The following is a 24,022-nucleotide window of genomic DNA, read 5'->3' on the forward strand; positions in this document are numbered from 1 at the left end:
TGCAATGTGTGGTGTACAATCATGGGTGTCATTTGGAGAGGCAATGTGTGGTACTCTCCATACCTTATAACCTAAGTGAGACCAAATTTCACCTTGTGGTTTTTATCATTCTAATGGAAAGCAAAGATCAAGCAAATAAAAAAAATCTAGAAAAGTATTTTGAATCCATTTACAGTATATTAAAAAACGCGGCGATGTTCCCTAGTTTGGTGACCTACTTATACGAATTTATCACGCTGACCAAATAATATCATCTTGTCAGTCACCAGTCATTGCCCTCATTTAGTCCCCAGACAGTTAGTTGATCCAACCAAGTTCCAAAGTTTTGGTAGCAAATGCTATTAGATGCAGGGCCTTCGCCATGCCTCGGTGTTTAGTGAATTGACGCTCGTGTTTATGATGCTTTTACAATGCGGAGATGCTCACTCAAGAGTCCAAACGCTGTCGAGCGACAACCCTGAAGTGTATTTACACTGATCTCAGTTAAATGACAGCCAGAGTTTTGGAGCTGGACTTGACCAAACCTAAAGAAAAGCAATCACATGAAACCTAAAGAATCCCTTATTTGTGACTGATTTGTGCAGACTCAGTGTGTTTTCCAGGACAATATTGCGCACAGAAATTCTTCATCCACATCCAAACAGAAGTTATAGTCTGGTAAACTTTAGTGTGTACTGTGGTAAGGGTCCATCTCTTCTCTAATCTCTTAACGCCGATGACTTGTGTCATCAGAGGTCACTTCCCCATGTTAATAAAGGGACGGAGCCAGTTCATTGTTTCTTAACTGAGCGCAAAGTCTATGAAATTATAATGCTTATTTAACACATCAGCTGTATTTTTTTCCAGAATGAAAATATTTTTGAATACAAGATTTGGCTTTGCCTTTATAATTCTTTTCATATCTTTACCCTTAAAGCTACTTTATAATGCAACATTTTACGCATTCAAAATATTGACACGTGTTGTAAAGGGAGTAGTGGGCATGGTAACTTGGTAAACTGGCCTCTAAAATACGTTTTAAGTGGACCACAGCACTGGAGACTGTAGAAGACTAATACGACTTTCAAGATTAATGTTGATCAAATTTTATATTATTATTGCAACTTTATGTAGTTGCTTGTTTTTGCTTGGAGACTGTGCGCATATTTGATGATCAGGCACGGTATAAACTGGAATCGAACAACTTTAATGTGGTTAAATTGGTCCCTGTTACTTAAACTACGCCGTAGGTTATTTCAAGACTAGAATTACTCTTTGTCAGTTCGGAAAACCTGGGCTATATCATAGAAAATGTCAATGATAATGCCACAAATTAAGTGAAAAACATTTTCTTAATGCGTTAGAGCGCAATGTGCTGGTAGTTGGATGCACACAATTACGCATGGGGCCACCGAACACACAGGGTTTGAAGGAGTGAAGCCTGTTGTCTGAACTGATAGTACAAAGGCTCTTGTTCCGTGCCACGTCAATAAAAGCTCATTTTGTGCTCTATTGTGAGTCTATCACTGTGCGCTATGACATCTCCAAAATACAGCCAGTATCGCCAAAAGTCAGTTACGCATTGTATTGGCATAATCTAATCTTACTTTATAGAATTAAAGATTAGTAAAACGGGTCAACAACATGCAGACATGTTACACCTCTTGTGGGTGGGAGAGGGGGGAGCGTGGCAGAGCTCAAACATGATTTACAATTGCCAACAAAGGATCACAAAAAGCACTCCTTAACTTTCTGTCTAAATATGTGTTTTGGGAACAATCTGATAACCATATGCTTTCAATAAAACGGACAAATACGCTAGTGAGATAGGAGATGGTGCCTTGCTGTTATAAAAGGCACGAAAAGTCTAAAGTAAACTGAATATTACCACTTTACAAATAATCATTGATGCCAAATCCATATTCGGATATCATGGACAGGTGCGGGTTTGAAGTTGTCAGTCTCTCTCCTTGATTTTTATCAGCGTGCTGTAGTGTCCTGCTTGTTATGCAAAGTGTAGGCAAACATAGGCGCCCAGTTGCTGTGGAAATAGCAGATATCGGAGCAGACTTGGTACGAAAAGTGATTTAACAATATTTAACAATAAACTGAGCAAGCTCCGGAGCAGGTGATACCTGCCCGAGGCTCCTGATTAATACTTCCTCTACTACTTCGCTTTACGGTCTCTTGTGCTTATTTATTAAACGAAATCTATTTATTATTATTTTAGCAAACAGAGGTACCAGGTGGGGCTTTATTTTCGTCCTCAGCTTTTTTGTTTGAAGGACGTTTTGAGGGGGGCAATCAAAGTCCAACAACTCGCTGACCAGATTGTTGTCATCCCAAACCAGCAGCGAAGCCATTGAATGTGTCTCCCCCGCCCCCTCCTCTTGTTCAGTCTGGTAAAGAGCTGCCGAGAGAGAAAAAAGAAAGAGGAAACTTCTTTAAGAAAAGAAAAACATCTTAAAAACATTTAATTGCAACCCGGATGCCATATGTACACCTCTTGTGAAAACCCTCAACAATGTGACTGCCTTTTAGAAAGTATAGAGTGCGTCTTTGGAGACGTGTGCGCTTTTGGAGAGGTGCGCGCGTCGTGACCAGAATGACCCCGAACACACTTTACACAAGAAGTAATTCACTTTTAATGTGCTTTGGAGTTTCTTTTCACAGGCTATGCATTGTACGTCTCACCTCCGCTTTTGAAGGCAGTGTACACCAATTACAGTGGAATAGCGGTCCTTTGGGGGCAGTTTGTCTTTTTGTAAAGCTTGGAGATTTTAAGGCTTTAAATCATAGACAAATGGGTTTGTGTTTGCAAGTCGTCCCCTTTCAGCACATAAACTAATGCAGAATGTGTTTTTCTCATAGCAGCTTGTTTACAGTCTCGGACTGTGTATTTATTCAGGGCGCTCTTAGTGGATAAAAAGAATAAACTTGGTTTATTTTGCGAATGGCTGCAGTCTTCGGGAGAAATGCAACACGGAGCCCAAGTTAATTTATAGTTTGGACATTTAATATTAGTATAATGTTTTTATAGAAAAGGCTCGTTTGGCCTACCAGGAGTCTTCCACGTCTGTCAAGTTAGTATAACCTGTTTTCACAAAAAATGTAGAAGCCAAATGAAGTTTTATGTTCTGATTCACTTTTTTTTCACAATTTTTTTATTCTGCATTGATACGTCATAGGCACCCATACACCAAATTGTTAAACACACAATATTTAAACTGCCTACCTAGGCTACTTTGTTACTTCTATTGTAAACTAGAGTTATTGGGACTATTGCAATTGTCCTCGCAACTCCTAGTAAACCAGAATAAATTTAATATAGCTGATACAACTGTAAACTAGCCAATTATTGAGGGAATTCCCTCAATAGCTAGTTAGCAGTACACTCTAAAATGTGCTTTAACTTACCAAGAAAATATCTTTATAGGCATTTTACATCTTTGAAAAAAGATAAATAAATAGGCCTACGTTTACCAAATAAAATACTTAACTGAGGGCATTTTAACAATTGTACAGGTGGGAGGCCAGTGGGGTCGAGAGGGGCCATGAGAGTGATGCAAACATGAAGCATCAAATCTTGAATTCTTATTTAGCCACCATGGAACTAGCAAGCACTTTGACAACCTGCTTATTTCAGGGATAGGCTAATAACTGCCAGCGTGTCACATGCAGCTACAGCCACCCTGTGCATCATAGACTTTAACTTATTGGCTGTCGCTTAAAAAATGTTGGCCTGTCCATATTACAGTAGAAATAAATTCTATTAGCGTTTGCTCCAGTTCTTGGGTGCCTTACAGGAAGAATCTTTCCTTTGTGGTCAGTCAAACTGCAGCGTTAATGTTCAAGACAAAACCAGTTATTCCTCTCAAAAGAACCGAAACTACTTCAAATTGTAATGACATCAATATCTGCAGTATCGGTGCCTTTCTTTGTGATTCATATTATGAGGCGTAATGTGTAGGGGCCGCGCTCGGCCGCTGCGGGGCGCTGCTAACACTCCTGGAAAGACAACAACAGTTCACGTTCGCGCAAAGGCGACGGCCAAATGCTGTATTCAGGTACTGTCGGACATATCACTATTACCAGTTGAGAAAACATGAACAACCCAAATAAAGTTGTAAATATGAATGGGAAAGTTGGGATTTTCCATGGTGCCCAAGTTGCTGAGATGTGACTTTTTTTTTGGGGGGGGGGGGGTTAGTTCGATGGTGAAAATGATGGATGTTATTATTGGCATTCTTTGTAAATTAATGGTGTCCTTGTATGTTTCAGTTTCTACTTTTTGTTTAACTCTTAGTTTGTTAAGCTTTCATTACACTTACGTTATACAACATCTTTTGGTTCATGAATTCTTTAAAATAACAATTAAATTACTGATATGCATTTTTGTGTCACCATTCTTCTGTTATAGCATCAAGTAGCTCTGTGGCACTTGATTTCTAAAATATAACAACAGTCATCAGAAAAGAACTTTTTTCTTTTTTTACAGCGTCCAAATTTGTTAATATGCCCGACCAAAAGCACGTGAACGCACCGACAAGTACGACTTCTGAGCTTAGTAGGAGTGTACGAGGAGCACGTGAAGGCAGCATAATTGCTTTGATAACTCCTGCGTTTGCGAGTGTCAAAATCTGTGATGCTCCTGCTTCTTACGTACGATCTTTAAAGCACGAGAGCCACGCGGACAGATGGTCTCTACCTACGTCGAACTAGCCGCAGTCTTGTGAGATCTACACATGCGCAGACCGCGCGGAGCCAGATTGCTGCTTACTTCCTGAATCTGGGTTAGCTTACTGTTGTGTTTGATAGCAGCCCAGAATGTAGATGAGACCCGTGGACGCAAAGCAGGCTGGTCTTGAGGTGACTTTCCTAACTCGAAGAAAAGGGGGTTTTCGGTGAGGGTTTGTCTCGACAACATGGACTACTGGGTGAGTGAGGCTTCACGGTAAACTCAAAGCGAATGCTTGAATTTCTTTTCTGTTTTCACGCAGCATTATAACATTACATACAGTGTGGTACATGGGACGGTGTCGGTGCTGCTACGGGTCGGTTTGTTGACTGCAAGGAGCCTAGCCTTGTTGGTCAATACAAGTGAACTCGTCGTCACCCGACTTGTTTTGCTCTTAGGGATGCTAAACCGAGAGGCAGAGGAAGGCAAGTCGACAAGAACTGGGTCAGGCAGGCATTGATAACCGTTAGCAAAGCCGACAAGTTTGCGGCAATATACACACGAAAACTTTGCCTGCTGAAATGGGACACCTTACATGAAATGGGACATATTTCACAGTGACCTGCAGACAATGGTGTTATGCACTTAACATCTGATTTCTCATCCCATAGCAACCCGCCTGTTTACACTATCGTTCTATAGTGATGACTGGAGGACAGGAGTTATCTGTCAAGAGGTTTAATGCTCTCCCTTTTGTTTACTGCAGCTGTCACTGTTTAACATTAGACTTCCTGTTCAGCACAAACACACAGGACGTTCAAAAACAAAGCATTGCTGTCACGTGAGTGCGGCTTTGACAGGCTCAGAATATACTTAAGTGAGGGTTTTTTTTAGGGAACAGAGATCAATTTTTCATGATATGAGACAAGAGCTAGACAAAAACAAAAAAAAAACTTAACTTGAAACACCAAGCTGCTATGGTTCACAGTTAATGCTGTACTAAAACTACCAGCACCCTCCACCTGCTTGTTACAGCCTGGACAGATCAGGTGTGCACTGGATCTAAGGAAGAGCACCGATGAAGGAAGCACTTAAAAAGCCTAATTTTGGTTTTGGCCATCAAATCTGTTTATGCCATGATAGCCAAGAGACTTTGCAGACACTGGACAGCAGAAAAATGCTTCCCGGACACCGTACAGGCCTACTTCTTTACCCCTAAATGATTTATGAATCCTTCCCGGACCGAGCGGCAGTGATGTGGTGCTCGTACAGTGTTTTCCCTTGATGTATCCTCCTCACACCCAGTACATTTCCATGAGAACATGACCTCCCCTTTGAGACAACAAAGGTCTCCTTACAGAATAGCGAAATGCTTGTATGGGGGGGAGAAGCAAAGGAATGGGCGTCCACTGCACAACAATGGGTAGAGCAAAATAGGCACGGGAGTCTTTGTTCAGACTCTGTATTAGCTTTCCTGAAGCAAAGATAGCATTGAATGTTTTGTAAAAAAAAAAAAAAAAAAGTTTGGGGTAGGCCTGTAAGCAATTCATGTGCAGAAACTGTGTTGGATAACAGAAAGTGGCTGTATGGTGAAGGGTCATACACGTTGCATCAGGCTCGCAGACTTGCCCTTTGCCCTGACTCTAGATAACACAATTTAATCTTTCCTTTATGACAGATGAAGCTTGAAATTTGGCAGGGTGTCCTCCCTCGCAGAGCCTCGCTCACAAAGAGTCTGCACGTTTTCTGCAGCACGCAGACACCGTTTTTTCCTATCATGGAAAGTGAAGCATAATTGCCACATTTGGTAATAACTGATTTGTGTTTGCCGCCCATTCAACACATGGCCAATATTGATGACTTATTTTCCGCTGTTCCCCACTCTGTTCTACTCGGCTGATCTCGCCAAACCTGTATGAGAGCTTGTTTTTCAAACAAGCAGGTATGACAACTGCAGTCTGGGCAGGGGGGCGGACTCTTGTGCCTCAGTGGCTGCCTGCCAATCCAACTTCATTCATGGCAAAGTTAATCATCACAAATCAAAATTCTGTTTTTTATCTATGAATTTTTACTTTATCGACTACTATTTAACTTTGAGGTATTGTCAAAATAAATAAGGGATTATACATTGATTAGAGAGTTGAATGAGGGAAATTTAGTGAAATGTCCCTCAAGGTATAATTATGGGATGTGTGTTTCAGGCGGTGCAAATTATGGTTATTCAAGATATTGTCTGTTGGACCTTAAGCTTTTCTCCATCTGACTGTGCGTGAGGCTGGGGAAACAACCTTCCTTTTTATCAGACTGCCTGCTATTGTGTTGTAAAAAACATAGCAATGGAGAGATAATGGAGAGAGTGAACAGATATGTTCATTTTTACTGCACTTATGAAATAGCAGGCATGAATCATTTACTATGATCATTGACTGCATTTAGGCTGAATTAGTTGAACACAAATGGGCTGCACTCACTGTACTAATCGTACAGCAGGTTGTGAAAATCCCGAGATTCACATTCAGACTGACAAATTAAGACACTTTCAGCATTCGAGAAAGATCCAGGTTAGAACTAGATGTTGTAAAATATTATTTATACTTCTTCCTATCCAAAAATAAGCTTGCTGTCCTGTGATTGATTGCAAAACTTCCTCTCCCCTCTATTGGCTGGATGTGTTGTTTTCTAATGCTGGTTTGGGAGGTGGGCGGAGTCTGGTGATAGTTGTCCAGCAGATGACAGGTTTTTCCACACCTGGAGAAGGAAGAGCTGCCTGTCAAGACTAATGAGGGCGAACTGACAGATTCACCTAGTTTTTGTCACTTGGAAAGTTGCTGCCAATATTAGAGTGAGGGAAATTGAATTCTATAGACATGGTGTTGTCTTCTGATGTAAGTAATTTACTTGTTATTAGTTAATGATACTTGGATTTTCATGTTCAAATGTTTGCAGGTGATTATGTTCCAGACATGAGAAAACATTCTAAACATGATTCTAAGCATTGAATTGGACTCTGTGATTGGACTGTAATTACTTTGGGGTTTCTCTGGTGTTGTGACCTTTTTTACATTCGTACATTTTGTGAAAAATTGTCACAATCAGTGTTGGGAAAGGTACTTTTAAAGGTAATTACTTAGTTTGTTACTTGACTTAAAAAGTGGGATATATAACAAAATTACTCATTATTTAAAGTAACTTAAAATTAAAAAAGTAACTTAAAATTAAAGTAATTTCAAGTTACTTTTGCGTTACAAAATCATGACGTAGCAATATGACGTGCTGCCAAATATGTTGTTGATAATTGTTTTAAAATGCAATGCAAGACTACTCTGTTTTTAAAACAGTAAACCAACTTCGTTTATATCAAGCAAACTCGCATTGCATTTTTTCAATTAGTAGCATGTCATTTGTACAAGATGCTGCAGGATTTTCACTTTTTCTACTTGTTTTTTTTAATATGTGCTAACAGAAATGAAACAATAAGAAAGAAATATTTCTAAAAAAGTCACTAATAACAGATTACAACAATTGAAAAATTAACTTGTTAAGTTACTAGTTACCACAAAAAAGTAATATGAGTATTCTAATGTATTACGAATTAAAAAGTACAAATTAAAAAGTGAAAAGTAATGTGTTAGCGGCCCCTCCACACTGTTTACAATGCTACAACCCCTGACTCATATGATCACTCATGATTTGACTCGTATGATTTGTTCAACTGGCCGATCATATACTTCTTCACATGCTCAATATGTACATATGAAGATCTAGGTAGAGAGAGACACAGATGTAGATAGCATACCTATACAATGTAGGTATATATACATGTAACCTCAGGAAGTCCTCATAGGAAGTTCTCATCACATCAAGTCAACAGACAGTGACATTAACACTGTGACGTCTCTCTGTGTCCAGAGTGCCTTGGAGGTGTATAAGGAGATGCTGCTGCTGTACCTGGAGGAGGGCCGGCAGCAGGCCAACTCCCTCTGCGCTGAGCTGGAGCCCTGGCAGATCATCGGGGCGACGTTCTTCACCACCCTGGGAGCAGTCTGGGTCAAAGGCCTCCTCTTCCAGCAAGAGAGTAATCTTTCACAAATGATGCATGCACACAATGTAGGCCTGCTGGACACTGAATCAGCGATGACATCAGACAAAATGAACCATTTTAAACAATTTTTTCACAGGCTATATTCACAAAACTTGCGAAAACTTGGTCAAGTTATTAAATAGCATTTTGACAAAAAAAACCCTTCAGCTAGAAAAATGTAACTACATGGTTCCTGGCAGCAGGTACTCTGCAGTCAGTGTCTTAGTTCAACACAATACTTATTATCATTAGGTAACCTCAAAAAATCAAGACTTTCTGGAACGGTTATCAATCAATCATAGCGGTTGAATTCCTCAACCACAAGGTCAGCTCCACCCGTCTATAGCGTGCTGAAAGTTGGTCAAAGCTCCTTGGAGGAAACTAGGTGGAAGTCTTAAGTGCTGCATATTTATTAAGTATTTTCAGGGTCAAATATTTAGAAGTATATTCAGGGTCAAAATAAAATATGTTGTGAATATGGGTTCAGTTTTCACAGACCACTTCTTGTCTTGACTTGTGATTATAGGTCTACTCATAGTCAGCTGCTTAATGTTTGTGGTTGGCGCTGTCTACCCGTATTTCACCACAACTGTCTCCCTGTTTCAGGTCTCACATCCAGAATCAAGAAGCAGTGCTTTCGACTCATCCGAAAAATACCCTTTGTTGGCGTGGCAGTAAGTAATCAGCGGTTATTTTGTTCCTTTTTTCTCCCCAGCAGATGTGCTCTGACTCTGCCTGTGTCTTCTGAAGCTCTCATGAGTCATTCTTGAATGACTGAGTGCAGCATGCGGAGGGGGAGGGGGGGGGTCCAGACCTTTGGCACACTTTACATCAGGCACTGGTGATAGTATTGGGTTACTTCTGGTCATTATGTCACCATTTCACTGAGAACTTGTGCATTCAGGCTAAACTTGGCTTTATCAAAAATCTACATGCTGCCACCTTCAAACCCACAGTTAGTTATGTTTGTACTTTGCCTTCATTCATTTCAGAGTTTGTTGACAGGAACTCCTTTGGTTATTTTTACTTTACTTACTTAGTTCGACTGTATCCAGAGACAATGCTGGCTCTGATTTCTAAAGTGACTCCATCGTCTGTTTATGGCAGATTCAGACGAAGCTGAACAAGGCCTTGGATGATATGTCTGCCAGCCTGTGCACACTGAAGGAGGGCATGAGCTACACCAAACAGCTGCCTTCTCAAGGCCTCGACGAGAGCCAAGTGCTAGACAGGATCAGAGAGTATGAGACTCTGAGTAAGTACTCATTCATCCCTGGGCTTTGCCTCACGGTCTACTATCTTTACAGCCGACTTCCTCAATAGCATTACTAATCTGTTCTTCTGCCACTTTAAAATGACCTTTTGAAACCGCCATGTTTCGGTGTTATTCAAGTATGTCAGCGTAAAGTTGTGAGGTTGAGTTTCATCACTGATCACAGAGTTCTCATGTGCCTTCTTCCTCTATTGAAAAGGCTAACAGATGGTGGGAGAGAAATCTGTAATTTGTGTGAAATGTTGATGTTTGCTTCTTGCAGATGAAGTGCAGTGGGAGAAAGGATGGGTTTCAGGCGCAGTGTACTGGGGCGATGAAACTCTTACCAAACTCTTGGTGAAGGTATGCATCTTCGTATCTATCTGTGGAGTTTGGCATTTAGAGGCATGGATAGTCAAGGTTGAACTTGATTATCAGTTGGATGTTTGCTACAGCAAGCAGGACTGAAGTTTGTTTTTGTTTCTTTTTTCTGTATTTCAGTTTTTTTTAACATACAATCCCATTCATTCCTGATAGGAGATTACTGTGTTCCTGCTTTTTGAGTTTGTATTCACACCTCACACTAAGGATTTACAGTTCACTCATCTTATTGCTTTTGCCCCTAGGTATATGGTGATTTTGCATGGAGCAACCCGCTTCACCCAGACATCTTTCCTGGCGTAAGAAAGATGGAAGCAGAGGTTGTCAGAATGGCTTGCACACTTTTCCATGGTGGGCCCAACTCCTGTGGCACAGTAAGTTTCCATACATTGCTCACAAAATGTATGAGCCAGTCACCCAATGGTTATAAGTGCCAGAGAAAAGATGGATTTAATTTGACAGCCCATTGCTTCTGCTTTGTCCAGGTTACTTCAGGGGGAACGGAGAGCATACTGATGGCCTGCAAGGCATACAGAGACATGGCTTATGAACGTGGTGTCAAACACCCGGAAATGTAAGATTGTCTTTATTTATAGATGTTACTGGCAAGATATGGGCCAGTGTCAAGGCTTGTTCCTGGTTCTGTCTGCCCTAGCAACATGAAATGTGGTGTTTTGCACATAAGTGTGAAGAGTTCTAACATTATTATTTTTGTATTTTGTTCTAATTGTTATAGTCTTGCACCAGTGAGTGTCCACGCTGCCTTTGACAAAGCAGCGCACTACTTTGGGATGAAACTCGTTCACATACCGCTCGACAAGAAAACTATGAAAGTAGATGTGAAGGTGAGAATATGTACAGACAGTGTGCTAATTGATTGCTATTCTTAGATGTCCGTTATTCCCACATTGTTTCTTCTATTTCTTATTACCTAGGCTATGAAGAGAGCCATCAACAAGAACACAGCCATGCTGGTATGCTCAGCGCCCCAGTTTCCTCATGGAGTCATAGATCCTGTTGAGGAAGTAGCCAAGGTGAAGAGTGAAATATTTCTCCTCTACATAACTTCTGTAATGAAAATACAGAAGTGGCTCACTCACACTTTCCCTTGGTGTTTTCCAGCTGGCTGTGCGCTACAACCTCCCTCTGCATGTGGATGCCTGTCTAGGAGGCTTTCTCATAGTCTTCATGGCCAAGGCTGGCTACCCACTGGCCCCGTTCGACTTCGGGGTAAAGGGTGTCACCAGCATATCTGCAGACACCCACAAGGTAAGGAGTGGCTGTTCACTCCCATCAGATCAATCCCTCTTTTCTCACACACTGCCTCTTGACTTCTGACTTCATAGCATAGATTCCCATGGTGAATAAAAACCTGAAAAAGAGTCAAAAAGTTCTGGAAATTGCGTGGCAATTTGTTCATCAACTTTTTCTTTTTCAAATGGTTAAATGTATAATTTTAAATTGCTGGCCAATCTATTTACCATTAAGATGGAGTAATAATCCAAGTAACAAATTGTGGGTTAAGAAAAGTCCCTTGTGATGCCAGTAGGGAGCCTACACATTACATGGTACATTAACATCGGTTGTTTAACAACAACAAATCACATTAGAACATAGCTGCTAACAATTATTAGTCATGGAAATTGTACTATATGTGATGGAATAGTCAAGGAATTTGATTAGCAAACAGTATATGACATTGATTTTTCCACTGCCTCCCGGCTCTACTTTTTATAGGTATTCTACATTTGATATTAGTGTGTGTTTCTATTCTGTCCTCTCCAGTATGGCTACGCCCCCAAAGGCTCCTCAGTGATCCTGTACAGTGATAAAAAGTACCGTCACTACCAGTACTTCGTAGCTCCAGACTGGCAGGGGGGGATCTACGCCTCGCCCTCCGTGGCGGGCTCCAGGCCGGGGGGGATCATCGCCGCCTGCTGGGCAACGATGATGCACATGGGAGAAAACGGATACGTAGACGCCACCAAGAAGATCATCAGTACAGCACGCAAAATCAAAACAGAGTAAGACACTCAGCTCAGTGGCACTGAAGTTATGATGTGTTGCTAACAGTGCCAGGGTGTTAGGAGATGTCATTTTTCAGAAGTATTGTCCAATTGATTTGGGTTTCGTCTGTTGTTTGGCGAATGCTTGCATACTGCTGAGCTTACTTCAACCTTGGCCAATGCTCTTGAACTTTCATTGAGAGTTTGTCTTCTCACCAGCAACATTTGAAACTTTCTATTATTTTTTTTTCTGGACAGAATCCGCAAGATGAAAGGTGTGTTTGTGTTTGGAGATCCAGAGGTATCTGTGGTGGCAATGGGCTCAGATGTCTTTGATATCTTCCGTCTGTCTGATGCTCTGACGTCAAAGGGCTGGAACCTGAACACACTTCAGTACCCATCCAGGTAGATAGAAAATAAAAAGAAAACATGATTTGACAGATTTAATGGTATGACAGAATATTCATCAGTCTGATAACTGTATGATCCTCTTTCCTGTTTTGTTTTTTTTCCACAGCATCCACATTTGTTGCACAGTGCTGCACACCAAGCCGGGCGTTGCTGATCAGTTTATCCGTGATGTCAGAGAGCAGGTTGCCATCATCATGAAGAACCCCAAGGAGAAAACCACAGGAATGGTGAGATAAACTCTGCTTACTCCAGTTCAGTCATATGTACCAGCTTCATATGAAGGCGTTTACATGCACATTTATATTCCAACATAATTCAGGATACTAAAGTTGGCACATGTAAATACCATATCCTGTTAACAATAGCCAGGATACACTCATATCCTGAGTTTTACAAACCCAATGATAGCTGGGATATTCCAGGATACTGTAGCATTGAAAAACACCTTGGCTTTTGCAGTCAGTGTGAGTTTTGTTTTGACAGTAGAAGTGTTCTGTTAAATCATGTATAGAGGGATAACTGTGATTAGGATTTGAGGATGAATATACATAGAATATCCCAAAGACCTTAACTGGTATATGCATCCTGTGGATCCTTAGAAGAAAAATCCACCCTAAAACACTTAAACACTCAGCTGCCACCTGGGGCCTGTCTCACGAAGCGAGCTTAGTGGGTTAGTGAGCTAACTTTGGGCTTAACCCTGGCTTTTCGGTCTCACAAAGGTGGTTCACTTTTTCCTGGGTTAGATCACCATGGTGACCTATGGTGCAGAGCTAACCTGCAGGGTCAGTTCAGGCTATCGGATCAAAACGTATAAAAGGCCAATCAGCTCTCTGGAAACATGGAGTCACCATTCCTACAGTGTCCAGATATGAACGGAAACATTTCCTTCAAGTGAAAGTAATAAAAAGAACTGATGAGGGGGAAACTATTGATTTAACAGATAGTAAGAAGGGCTGTTAGCAGGGTGATGGTGTTTAGAGACCAGTAGAACCACTTTGCTCAAATCACTTTGTTATATCAGAGATAATTAGTCTACATCAGATATAATACATGTTTGTTGTATTTCCAGGCCATTGGGCAACTCTTCTAACAAGCAGCAGATAGCTTTCATTAGTTGACCATAGTTATCAATAGTGAATGAAATTTCTTGCATATTAAGTGCACTGAAATTCATTCATAGGATTCCCGACAGTGATTAATGCAATAGACTGCACTTATATTCCATCTCCACAGCTCTGGATAACATGAGGCGACTTTGTGAATATGAAATCTTTTCACAGCCTCAATGTGACACACTATTGTATCAATGAGAAGAATGAACACTGTCTTAATGACGGTCAGCGATAAGAATGTACGCATTTACACTATTTGCAGTTTTCCTCCAGCAGTCCTCCATAGCCTTGGCTGCAGCAACACTGTTACTTTTCACTGTGATGTTTTTGTATATTGCTCATATTTATTCATTACAGTTTGTTCTTGAGAGAGGAACAAAAATTATATCAATTTTTTTCCCATACCCACTTTTACAATCTACTATCTGTGGAAATTGTTGGCAGCATATATTTACATAATCCCAATTATTTATAGCACATTGTCTTTATTGTTTATTTTATTATGTTCTACCATTTTTATTGCTAACTTTTTATATTCTAGTTGTGTGCTTATATGATATTTCCTTTTCACCGCGTGCAGTGCAGCCACAGCTTGCATCTTTGCGGATCTGTCATCGGTGTGAAATCCACCGCCCTCTTTGCTGGCTTTTGTTTTTAATTATTTGAACAACCGGGCATGGCACACCACAGCATTGTTCTCTCTCCACTCCCAACTTATTAGACTATCGCGCTCTCCAGCTACACATATACAGCACAGAGAACCCCTGTTCTCTGGGGGTTGTCGAAAGGCATTCTGGGAAATGTAGGAAATCACTAACTGAAGTAGAAGTAGGCGAGGCAGGTTGAGGGAAAGTGGGTCCACCAAAAACGCAAATTAAAAGACTTCATCACAAAACAACTGCTGGAATGCACTGAACATCACAGATTGATGATGTACGGTGTAAGAGTATCTGAAGGTGGATTTGTCCTTTCATACTGTGTGCTGGTGAACTCACTCCTGTCTTCCTGCTGTTTCAGGGAGCGATCTACGGCATGGCCCAGTCCATCCCGGACCGGTCCATGGTGACGGAGATCTCCCGGGGATTCCTGGACTGTCTCTACAGCACCGAGGTGCCCAAGACTCAGACCAGCCACATGAACGGCAACGGCAAAGCCCACTGAAACGGGATTGGGCCGGCCAGGCCCGGCCCGCGCAGGAAAACAAGCCCCGCCTCCCCCCAGTGCTCTCAGTTAATCACTCAACAGTTGCCTTATCTTACCCACCCACGCTATACTGAACACATTTGCAAAAATGGTCGAAGCACAAGCCATCCTTTTAATCAACCCAGAGGGAAATCACGCATAATACTGTAGCTGAACAGCACAGAGAAAAAAAGACTGGATCCGGATGGGTTTTAGTCATCTCATTTGATTTTAGTCATGTAACGGAAGATAGGAGTTTTGTTATTTTTTAAGAATATTTGTCCATTTCAATTTTAGCTTTTTTTTTTAGCTGTCAGAAATCCATTATCTCTCTCATAATCTCATAAAATCATTGATCTTAGATGTTGGTTACATAGTGAAAGCATTCATAATGTTTTGTGTTTTTTATACATGCGGGAACATTTCAGCATGCTGCCATCACTGCTTCAATATTTATGATGAGTCAGCAAAAAGAACACAGACCACTGTCAGCAAGTTTGAATCGCTCTGCTGCCCTCTGGCATAAAACCTGATGTACTGTTATAGACCGGCTCTACATGTAGAGGCCTGTCGCCGGTGTATGGTTATTATTATCAAGTCATAATAATAATCCCTTGAAGTTCTCTGAAAACAACATTTTTAATGTAAAAGCACTGCGAAAACATATCAGGTAAATCCGTTCAATAGCTTGAACCTACAATTATGATGTTATGGTAGCAGTTTCTTTATAAGCATGACAGAGAACGCGTTTGTCCTTTTGTTTTTGTTTTTAATGCAACTTTTCTTAGCACTTATAATCAAATTCAGTTTGTACAGTAAGTCTGCATTCTTAATTGTGGTCCATCTGAAGTTGTTGGATTTGTAGAAGAATGATTTAGACCGTGGGAGATTTCAGTGTCGCTAATGTAGAACTTGTAAAGACTTATACTTTCCACAAGTAAGAGGTTATAACCAGGGCAGGAATATTGAAACTGGCTGGTGGAATTAAAATTTTATCAGCCAAAGAAACTTACCAGCCATTGGCTATTTAACAGATTTGGCTGGTGGCTCACTATCCTACGCTGGTCTAAAGTGCTGGTCACTGATAGTCAAGTGGCAGAAAGACAACTTAATATTTCCTCCATAGTCTACATACCGTCACCTACGTACCACCTGTCAACTCGTTTTACTAATTTGTCTTCTTGTAATTTAAGTTCTCTTCTAATTCCATCTACCTCAGTTTCTACTCAATGCAATTATGTCACAAATTAATCCAGCAAAATACATTCTGATGTAGGGCCACTGTCAGTGTTTTTCCATTTGTAACATTATAATCTTTCTAACTTTACAATGTTAAAGCATTTGACAAACTATAGAATTCAAGCGTTCTTACATGTGTTGATACTGAAAAGAAGCAGTGCCACTGTGATCGGCGTTTTCCATCCACATTAACTAGGAAATGTACCAGATTTACCTGGGAAATGTACATTCTCCACCCTACTGGTAAATGTGTACAGGATATGTATCCATTTACCAGGTTATGTACACATTTACAGTGGGTTAAAATATGTTAAAGATCCATACTGTAACACCAAATGAACCTTTTGTTGTTTTCACCTTTCTTCCGTGTGTTTTCCCAATATCGCTTGTTGAAATTATGTATTTCCATTACTTTATTTCCATGTTTGTGCAATACGCAACCTTTCCTTTTTATGAAGTGGAAAGAAGGGAAATGTTCTACCATTAATATTGTACAAAGAAGTCATCAGAATCATATCGCTGAATGACGGCTCACTAGCCTAGTTAGTGTAATTTTACCATATGTGTGACCACTGGGTGTTTTGTGTTTATTAATCACTAATTTTGTGAGTCATTTTTGAGTCATTTTTCTTTGTGTTCATACTTTCAACCATTGTGTTTTTACATACTGAACAGTTTTAAGAGAGTAGGCATGAATGTATTTAGGTTATTACAAGACTGGGAATCAGTGCTGGTCCACAAGAGACTTGCTATATGGTTGCTTTTGTCCCTTCAGGTCATGATGTGGATTATTCCATCTTTTAATCAGCGCCTGGCTAAAAGACTGAAGGACTGGAGCTGATACCAACATCTAGATCCATACATCCTTAAATACTGTGCCCTATGACAGGGTGTGGAGACCCATGCCCTTGCAAAAAATACTTCTTTTTTTTTTTCAACAATATCATTTATCCTGTTGTTTCAGAAATATCCTTTAAAATTGTGACATTTGAATGGCTAAGAAATCCCTTTTTGAATAAAAATCTGTTTTAATGCAATTTCCTTTGATAGTACCAGTTGCTGCCTTCCCACAGAATCTGTAAATGTCTCTAAGAAGCCTCACTCTTCATACAGATTATGAAGTATGTCCTGGCCTGTGTTGCAGTTGATAATAATACTATGTAGCAATAAGCAGCATTCACCTCTATGCCTTCAGAGGTTGGTCTCATGCCATCATGCCAGTTTTTCTGATTAACATCCTCAGGGATTTGGCTTCGTAGCAACAACATCATTAATTGCCAGTGCGGTTTTATATATGTAAATGTTATTCCATGTCAGGTTTAAACATGAGAAGATTAAGTTGCCTAAGAGTTTTGTTACGTCTTTGGCGAGGTCAGACTGCAATCCATTCCTTGTTCGGTAGATTATAAATTAGGAAATACCTTTTCAATGCATTGGTTGGTCGTAGCTGAACAAAGGTCCATAGAGAATACTGTCAACACACAGGGAGCAAACCAAACACAGTTGCACTCTCAGTAGTTAAGACCACAACAGATGGTCTATGCTGTTATGTTTTCAATAAAATGCAATCAATGTGATGAAAAAAAATATGATTTTCAGGTCATTTTTCCTTTATGGCAAGAACTGTTGGACAGAGAAAAACTACTTTGCTGAAAATAACTTTTATTTCACCGACAACACCAGACGGGTAAGAGTACGAACATTGGGCACATGAAGACACTGTCTGACAGAAAGGCACAGGTAAATGTTATCTGTGATAACATGTGGAATGGTTGCTCAGGAATCAATCATCAGATTTTTTAGCAAATACTATGTAGACATGACTTTACTTCAAAGAAATAATATTTTATGTCTGTACCTTATTTCCTTTGGTTAATAATCCCACACATTCACTCAGTACACCGCCAACAACAACAACAGTAACACATTTTTAATAACACCTTGGGACCTTCACAGTGTAACAACACCACATCAGCTACTTCATTCACAGTGAACTGAAAGTAATTATTACATATTCTTTGGATTTTGTCGGTCTCGTCCCTGGGGATTTCTCACTGGAATGAACACAGAGAGCTGGGACTCTCAGCACTCGGGGTTTCACTGCTGAACTGACTGAGGTGTTGCTCACAGCAGTGAGGCTTGATCAATGAATGTGGCCAAAGTGATGTCACGCTGGGACAGCCCGCCACAGTCGTGTGTGCTGAGCGTGATCTGGACCTGGTTCAGCACAGGACAGTGGAGAGGTGAGAGAAGAGGATGTGAGAATGACAAAGGCAGGATGAGATTAAAGGGGTGCTATTATAGGAATTCACATGTTCCTCTGTTTATATGCATATAAGATCAAATATGTTTAATGAAGACATTGTTAAAATTTGATTCTGTTTGAGTGGTTAAAATTATTACATTTTTGACAATCCGTCCTTTTTAACAGACAGTGAATGCATCACAACTGGACTCGGCCCTGATTGGCTCGCCACACTAAAGAATGACTGATATCCTTCCAATCAGGCCAGTTTACAGCATTTGAACTGGAAAGTCACTACCAAACAGGTTTAACTCATTTAAATTTGAGCATCGACCAGAGTCCAGTATTGTGACTGTTCTGTCTGTGAGAACTTAGTCTTCACATTCACTATATTTACTTGCAAAACACCATGAAGGATATTATTCTTATCCTGAGCCACAATATATTTGAAAACAAAAACATGAAAACTGAATAATATGGGACCTTTAAATTATGGAGGGTAAACTAACTAACGGGAAACTAACTTTATTCACTGGCAAGAGTGGCTGGTGTTTTCCAAAATTTACCAGCCACTTTAACCATTTTACCAGCCAAACTGATTTGGAAAAGTACCTCCAGTGGATGATTGGTTGTTTGCTAAAGCGGCTGGTAAGACTAGAGAGCCACTGATTTACCTGCATTTAACTGCCTGCATGAAAGCAAAGGGTACATCTCTAGTTGACATTCTCTCTGTTGAGCGAGTGAATTAGTTGGCCTTGTATACCTTATTGTAGACATTGAACCACTCAGGATGATGGTCCATCTTCTCTGCTTGTAGAGCCACTCTGGACATGAAGCCAAAAGCCTGGGAAGAAAAAAACCCCCAACATATTCCAACATCATGCAAAGCATTCATAGTAGGCAAGATGCTAGATAGGTGTGTTATGTGATTTAAGTGTAATTAGGAACCTGATTGAAGTCTTTGAAAACAAACTCTTTGTAAATGGCGTCCCTTCCCCCCACCTCCACCCACTGGGCGTTGCGCAGCAGGGGCAGCAGGTGGGCCCGCTCCTCCTCAGTCAGACCCTGGATCTTACCGGCCTGCAAGCACAGAGGAAACAGGGAACAGTGCTGTGGATCTGAGAGGGGCAGCTTCACAAACACAAACTGTGATTGGTTGCACAGGAACCCATCTGGAAACAATGAGGGGCTGCATTCCTGGTTTAAAGCTAGCTGGTTCAAAGGTATGTGTGTGTGTGTGTGTGTGTGTGTGTGTGTGTGTGGTGGGAGGGTCTTTTCCTCCCATTTGGTCACTAAAGTCGAATTCCTAATGTTGACACATGATATGGGGTCATGTGATTTTTAAACCAAATTCTGCTCATTCCCTTTAGGCTTCACTATATGTGGAGTAACTCCTAACTAATCCAAACTGCACTATTCCACATTTCATAATCAAGAAGGTAATTTTGAAGGTTTTGTCCACAAATGAGCGGTCATGCTTTTAAACCAACAGAGACGCAGAGCAAACAGATGTCACAACCAAAGCCTGAAACAGAGCAGTGACATCAACAGGTATCATAGCAACCGCTAATCTGCTCTATCTGTGGAGCGTTAGCAGATTTGAATGGGGGGGGGCAGGCAGACAATAAGAGCTGGCTTAAACCTCATCTCTTGATGTCATACAATGGCTTCAGCACTACAGGAAATGTGCTGATTATATGTAACATGCCATCCTTATGTGACATCCCTTAATTTTAGTGATTTAGAGTGCTGAACTTCACTAGGTTTTCAATTGCACTGAGATAGGATAAAGAAATAATTCTACAAAATCACACCGGCACACGTGAAACCTTGTATGAAAAGGTGCCATGCTGAAATGAAGACTTCTACTCAAACATCTACAGGACTATGAGCCTCTATCTGTCGTTTAAAGACTATCAGTCTGCAATTAAACATTATCTAGTTGCTCCTCTTGAGTTTTAAACTGTGATAGTGAGCAGACGTCAGCAGGTGTCCCGTGTGTTTTCTGGTCTCAGAGGACAGATAGACCGTAGAGAGTCGGTGTGTACTCACCATGTTTGTCGAGTGTTTCCATGCAGAGTGAGGGTTCAGCTCCAGCTTCTCTGGCACTGAGGCGGCTCTGCTGTGGCAGCCGGAGCAGCTGGAGTGAATCTGACACACACAGAGGAGCCGCAGGTCCTGCTTAGCTGCCCCTGCAGAAGCCTGAGCAGAAATCCTCACTGCTGATACATTACACAGCTTCAATGTTCAAACACAGTGTTTGCTTATGTAATGAAAGGATGATGACACACGCCTGTTGTCTACCTTCCCATAATCCTATTGTATACAAAGTTCACACATATCAAACATGAACTGAAAGCTCAGAACAGTATCCCATTGTTAGTGATGTATCTATGTAATGAGGAAGCAGGTTTTAAAGTGAGCTCTGCCCCTCGGCCGGCCATGGTTCATGTCAAAGGTTAATGAGTTGCTCCTGTGAGATTGCCCCGGTCAACCCGGCTGTCACAGCAGAGTGCTCAGGGAAATGAACTGGTTAATGAAATGAAAAGAGGGAGAGGATGTGACAAGTAATCAGCGTTAAACGGCTGACTGGATAGGGAAATGAGGACGATGCTGCAGTGTTTTGGTTAGAAAGCAAAGAGAGCTTTGATTTGTGGAGGGGGGGGAAAAAAGTGCAGTGGATGGACATCTTTCTCTCTCTAACTCATACACACACACACACACACTTTCAAAACACAGGATCTCCTCAGGCCTTATGCAAGAACTGTCTATTTTCACCATTCCTTCACAATGTATTCACTATTTTATTCATTGTCTCTACAACATATTTTAGACATTTATGCGAGAAATATTAGCCAGAAACCAAACACTTCTCTTACCATCATAACTGGAATTCCTTATCTACTGAGTGTGATAGATAACAATGATTCTAAAGATATGCATTAAAACCAGTTGACAGGAACCACTTGACATGCACGCTGCCCTTTGACCAGCTTTTATACTGGTGAATGTTGTAAAGATGAGCAGTGGAAGTGGCTGTTGAAGCAGCAACATGGAGCCTGGGAGAATCCAGCCAGCCGCCCTGACTCTGTTCCTCCTTCTAACCAGCAGCCATGGGGGACACCTGGGGCTAAATACAGGTGAGGCTTCCAGGATTAATGGGTGCTGGGATGTGGGTGTCATTTCTGGTGTCCAGTCTCAAAAGAATGCATGCAGTCATTAATGTTTCAGTGTTGACAGCTAGAGTTAGCGATCCATTGGTGACCTGTCAACGCAATAAAACATTAACTCTGTTTAGCTTTTCCTGTTTACTTTTGGCTTTCAAAACTTCAAAACCACCTGTCAACTTTTGGTTACTGTTTGCTCAAATTTTCAGATTTTTTTTCTTTTTTACAAATGAACACTTACAAATGTGACAGTTTGCCAAGTTACTTAGAGTCATCAGTGATGAGTCAGTATTATGATCTTCATGATTTGATATACTCTGCTGTTATCTTACATTTATGATATGCATAAAGCTTGGAGTGTCAGCTGTAAATCAGGCTATCAATGCTGTAATGAATCTATGCAGGACCGACTCTGAAAATGGACCAGGCTTTGTTAACTTTCCATAACCATCTGCCAGAAGGAGTGGATGTCTTTTACACCTCGGATTATTGCTACAAGGTGAAGAATATCTTCTGGGGATTCAATATGTCTGTCTCTCTGTCTCTTCCCACCATCCACCCATCTGTCTGTCCAGGTTTCTTTGCTTGTCCTTATTAAGAAATGAAGAATGCAGACAGTAGGCGGTGCATGTCACTCTACACATATACATTACACAAGTCATACATCCACAGGTCACTTGCATATAATACATGTCAAAATGATGCTATAATGTAAGTGTGCACATGTTTTAATTATTAAAATAACAAGATATTTCAAGTTGTAAAATTCAAAACTGACAGCAGATTGGTCTCTCTAGAGTTAAACCAGTGACCTTCCAGTCCCCAGCCTGCTTTTCTAATCTCTACTTCTATTGTCTCAAGGTTTTACATCCCAATTCTTTTTTAAATCTGACATACATTAAGTCAGTGTTTCACCTGTTTTCCCCCCAGTGTCTGTACCGGCCCTTGCTCAGTGTAAAAGCCAGCAACAACAATGCCTCTGCAGTGATCAGCACTAAATTCACTCTGACTATGCAAGTGGAATCACCAGCCAGGAATGCAACTCTCTGCAGGTAACTGATGTATCAACATGACAGAGCACCAATACCCTCTAATCACAAACAGTTGTTCATTTCAGTTACAACTCAGAGAGGTAAAATGCCTGATTTGGTTTCCGTTGACCCATATTAACTCTGTCTGTGGGCGTGTAATGCTCCTGTCTTCAGACAAAATATAGTGCAGTGGCATCCGATGATTGCATCAGCAGTCTGCTAGATTATTTACAGGGCTGGGGGTGTAATCCTGACCTGCTTTCTGGACCTGACGGATGCCCTTGTTTAAACTACCTCGCTGGGTATCGATCAAGGGCCTTTTTGGGGTTAATAAGACCTGACATTCCAATATTGATGAAAAGGCTCATTAAAGCTTCAAAAGCTGCGTGTCCTGTGGAAACCTCACCGGGGATGTGCAGCTAGAAGAGACAGTAGCCGTATTAATAAACAATCAAGCCTTACAAGACATGAGGGCAGAGCTTTCCATTTGGGGTCACCCTTAAACATGGTGTCAGGGATCCGGTTGCAGCATGACAAAGCTGTGGTGTTTTTTTTTCTTGCCTTTTCTCAGTGGTCTAGTCTTGGGCTAGATCCTAGATCAATGCTGAGGTCTCTAACCAGACTGTGCTGCTATTGATTTCCTTTTCCCCTTTAAAAAAAACACTCCAAGTGATAGCTAGTATGTCATCCCGCAGCAGATCAATACGAGTGTGTAATGCACGTTTTTTGGGGTCTGAAAGCGGAGACGGTGCGAGGACAGCTGAGGGACGCACTTCCGGTCTGCAGGCACTAGGTGTCCCTCCTGAGCTTCCCAGCTGCTGGGAATCCACCAGCAGCGGATAGCGCCTGTGGAGAAGAAGAGCCTTTTTCAATAAGGTCAAGAGGAAAACAGCTGCTGAATGTGTGATGCGGCGCAGTGGCCCAGTAGTGGATGGAAAAAAACAATTTAATGCATGCTTTTAAGGAAATATAATGTCAGAGGAGATCAAATAAAACCAGCATCCAATTTTTTATGCTTTTTACGGCCTGTGTGTCTGACTATTTCATTGTTTTGGATGCAGGTGGAGTCAGACCTATGAGGAAGGTGGCCATTACTCTGTTAGGATCCGGCTGTCAGAGCCCCCCAACAATCCCACCTGCACTCACACTGTGGATAAAGCACCATGCAATGCATATCTACGTAAGTGCAGAACATTAATGTCTACCGATGAGAAATATAGAATGATGAAACCTGATACTTAAATTCAGTAATCAA

At 41.1% G+C, this 24,022-nt stretch overlaps 3 protein-coding genes across 4 annotated transcripts in view; 2 read left to right on the forward strand and 1 right to left on the reverse strand.

The window, feature by feature from the left end:
* Positions 1-4,797: 4,797 nt before the first annotated feature.
* Positions 4,798-17,361, forward strand: sgpl1 (sphingosine-1-phosphate lyase 1). 2 transcript variants are annotated; one of them, XM_071522608.1, is made up of 14 exons: positions 4,798-4,916; positions 8,567-8,732; positions 9,345-9,412; positions 9,846-9,993; positions 10,274-10,353; positions 10,617-10,745; positions 10,857-10,945; positions 11,108-11,216; positions 11,307-11,405; positions 11,494-11,640; positions 12,157-12,395; positions 12,636-12,782; positions 12,895-13,015; positions 14,921-17,361. In XM_071522608.1, exons 1-14 carry the CDS (start codon positions 4,905-4,907, stop codon positions 15,062-15,064), a joined length of 1,698 nt encoding a protein of 565 aa, XP_071378709.1. In that variant the 5' UTR covers positions 4,798-4,904; the 3' UTR covers positions 15,065-17,361. The 2 variants fall into 2 exon arrangements, with proteins under 2 accessions (XP_071378709.1, XP_071378708.1); XM_071522607.1 differs by lacking the exon at positions 4,798-4,916 and adding an exon at positions 7,410-7,542.
* A 616-nt stretch (positions 17,362-17,977) lies between these two features.
* pcbd1 (pterin-4 alpha-carbinolamine dehydratase/dimerization cofactor of hepatocyte nuclear factor 1 alpha) lies at positions 17,978-20,715 on the reverse strand. The gene is made up of 4 exons (XM_071522601.1): positions 20,622-20,715; positions 19,518-19,649; positions 19,333-19,413; positions 17,978-18,541 (listed from the first exon to the last, which is right to left on the reverse strand). Exons 1-4 carry the CDS (start codon positions 20,622-20,624, stop codon positions 18,449-18,451), a joined length of 309 nt encoding a protein of 102 aa, XP_071378702.1. The 5' UTR covers positions 20,625-20,715; the 3' UTR covers positions 17,978-18,448.
* A 906-nt stretch (positions 20,716-21,621) lies between these two features.
* ret (ret proto-oncogene receptor tyrosine kinase) overlaps positions 21,622-24,022 on the forward strand; it is a 45,253-nt gene continuing 42,852 nt past the window's right edge. Inside the window, exons 1-4 of the mRNA XM_071522578.1 lie at positions 21,622-21,709; positions 22,141-22,235; positions 22,667-22,788; positions 23,829-23,947. Of these exons, the coding sequence (XP_071378679.1) occupies positions 21,622-21,709; positions 22,141-22,235; positions 22,667-22,788; positions 23,829-23,947 (424 nt within the window). The remainder of the gene's footprint in view (positions 21,710-22,140; positions 22,236-22,666; positions 22,789-23,828; positions 23,948-24,022) is intronic.

This window comes from Centroberyx affinis, unplaced genomic scaffold (genome assembly GCF_046629955.1).
Source record: "Centroberyx affinis isolate AG114_WGS23_722 - 3 ecotype Tasmania unplaced genomic scaffold, CSIRO-AGI_Caff_v1 ptg001004l_1, whole genome shotgun sequence".
In the NCBI taxonomy this organism is placed as follows: domain Eukaryota; kingdom Metazoa; phylum Chordata; class Actinopteri; order Beryciformes; family Berycidae; genus Centroberyx; species Centroberyx affinis.

Excerpts from the sequence above, each read along its gene's own strand:
- sgpl1 (XM_071522607.1), top strand. Across the intron at positions 9,413-9,845 it reads TACCCTTTGTTGGCGTGGCA|ATTCAGACGAAGCTGAACAA; the intron begins GTAAGTAATCAG and ends TGTTTATGGCAG. Across the intron at positions 10,746-10,856 it reads GGCCCAACTCCTGTGGCACA|GTTACTTCAGGGGGAACGGA; the intron begins GTAAGTTTCCAT and ends TGCTTTGTCCAG.
- pcbd1 (XM_071522601.1), bottom strand. Across the intron at positions 19,414-19,517 it reads TTTTCAAAGACTTCAATCAG|GCTTTTGGCTTCATGTCCAG; the intron begins GTTCCTAATTAC and ends TTTTCTTCCCAG. Across the intron at positions 18,542-19,332 it reads GGTTCAATGTCTACAATAAG|GTCCAGATCACGCTCAGCAC; the intron begins GTATACAAGGCC and ends GTGCTGAACCAG.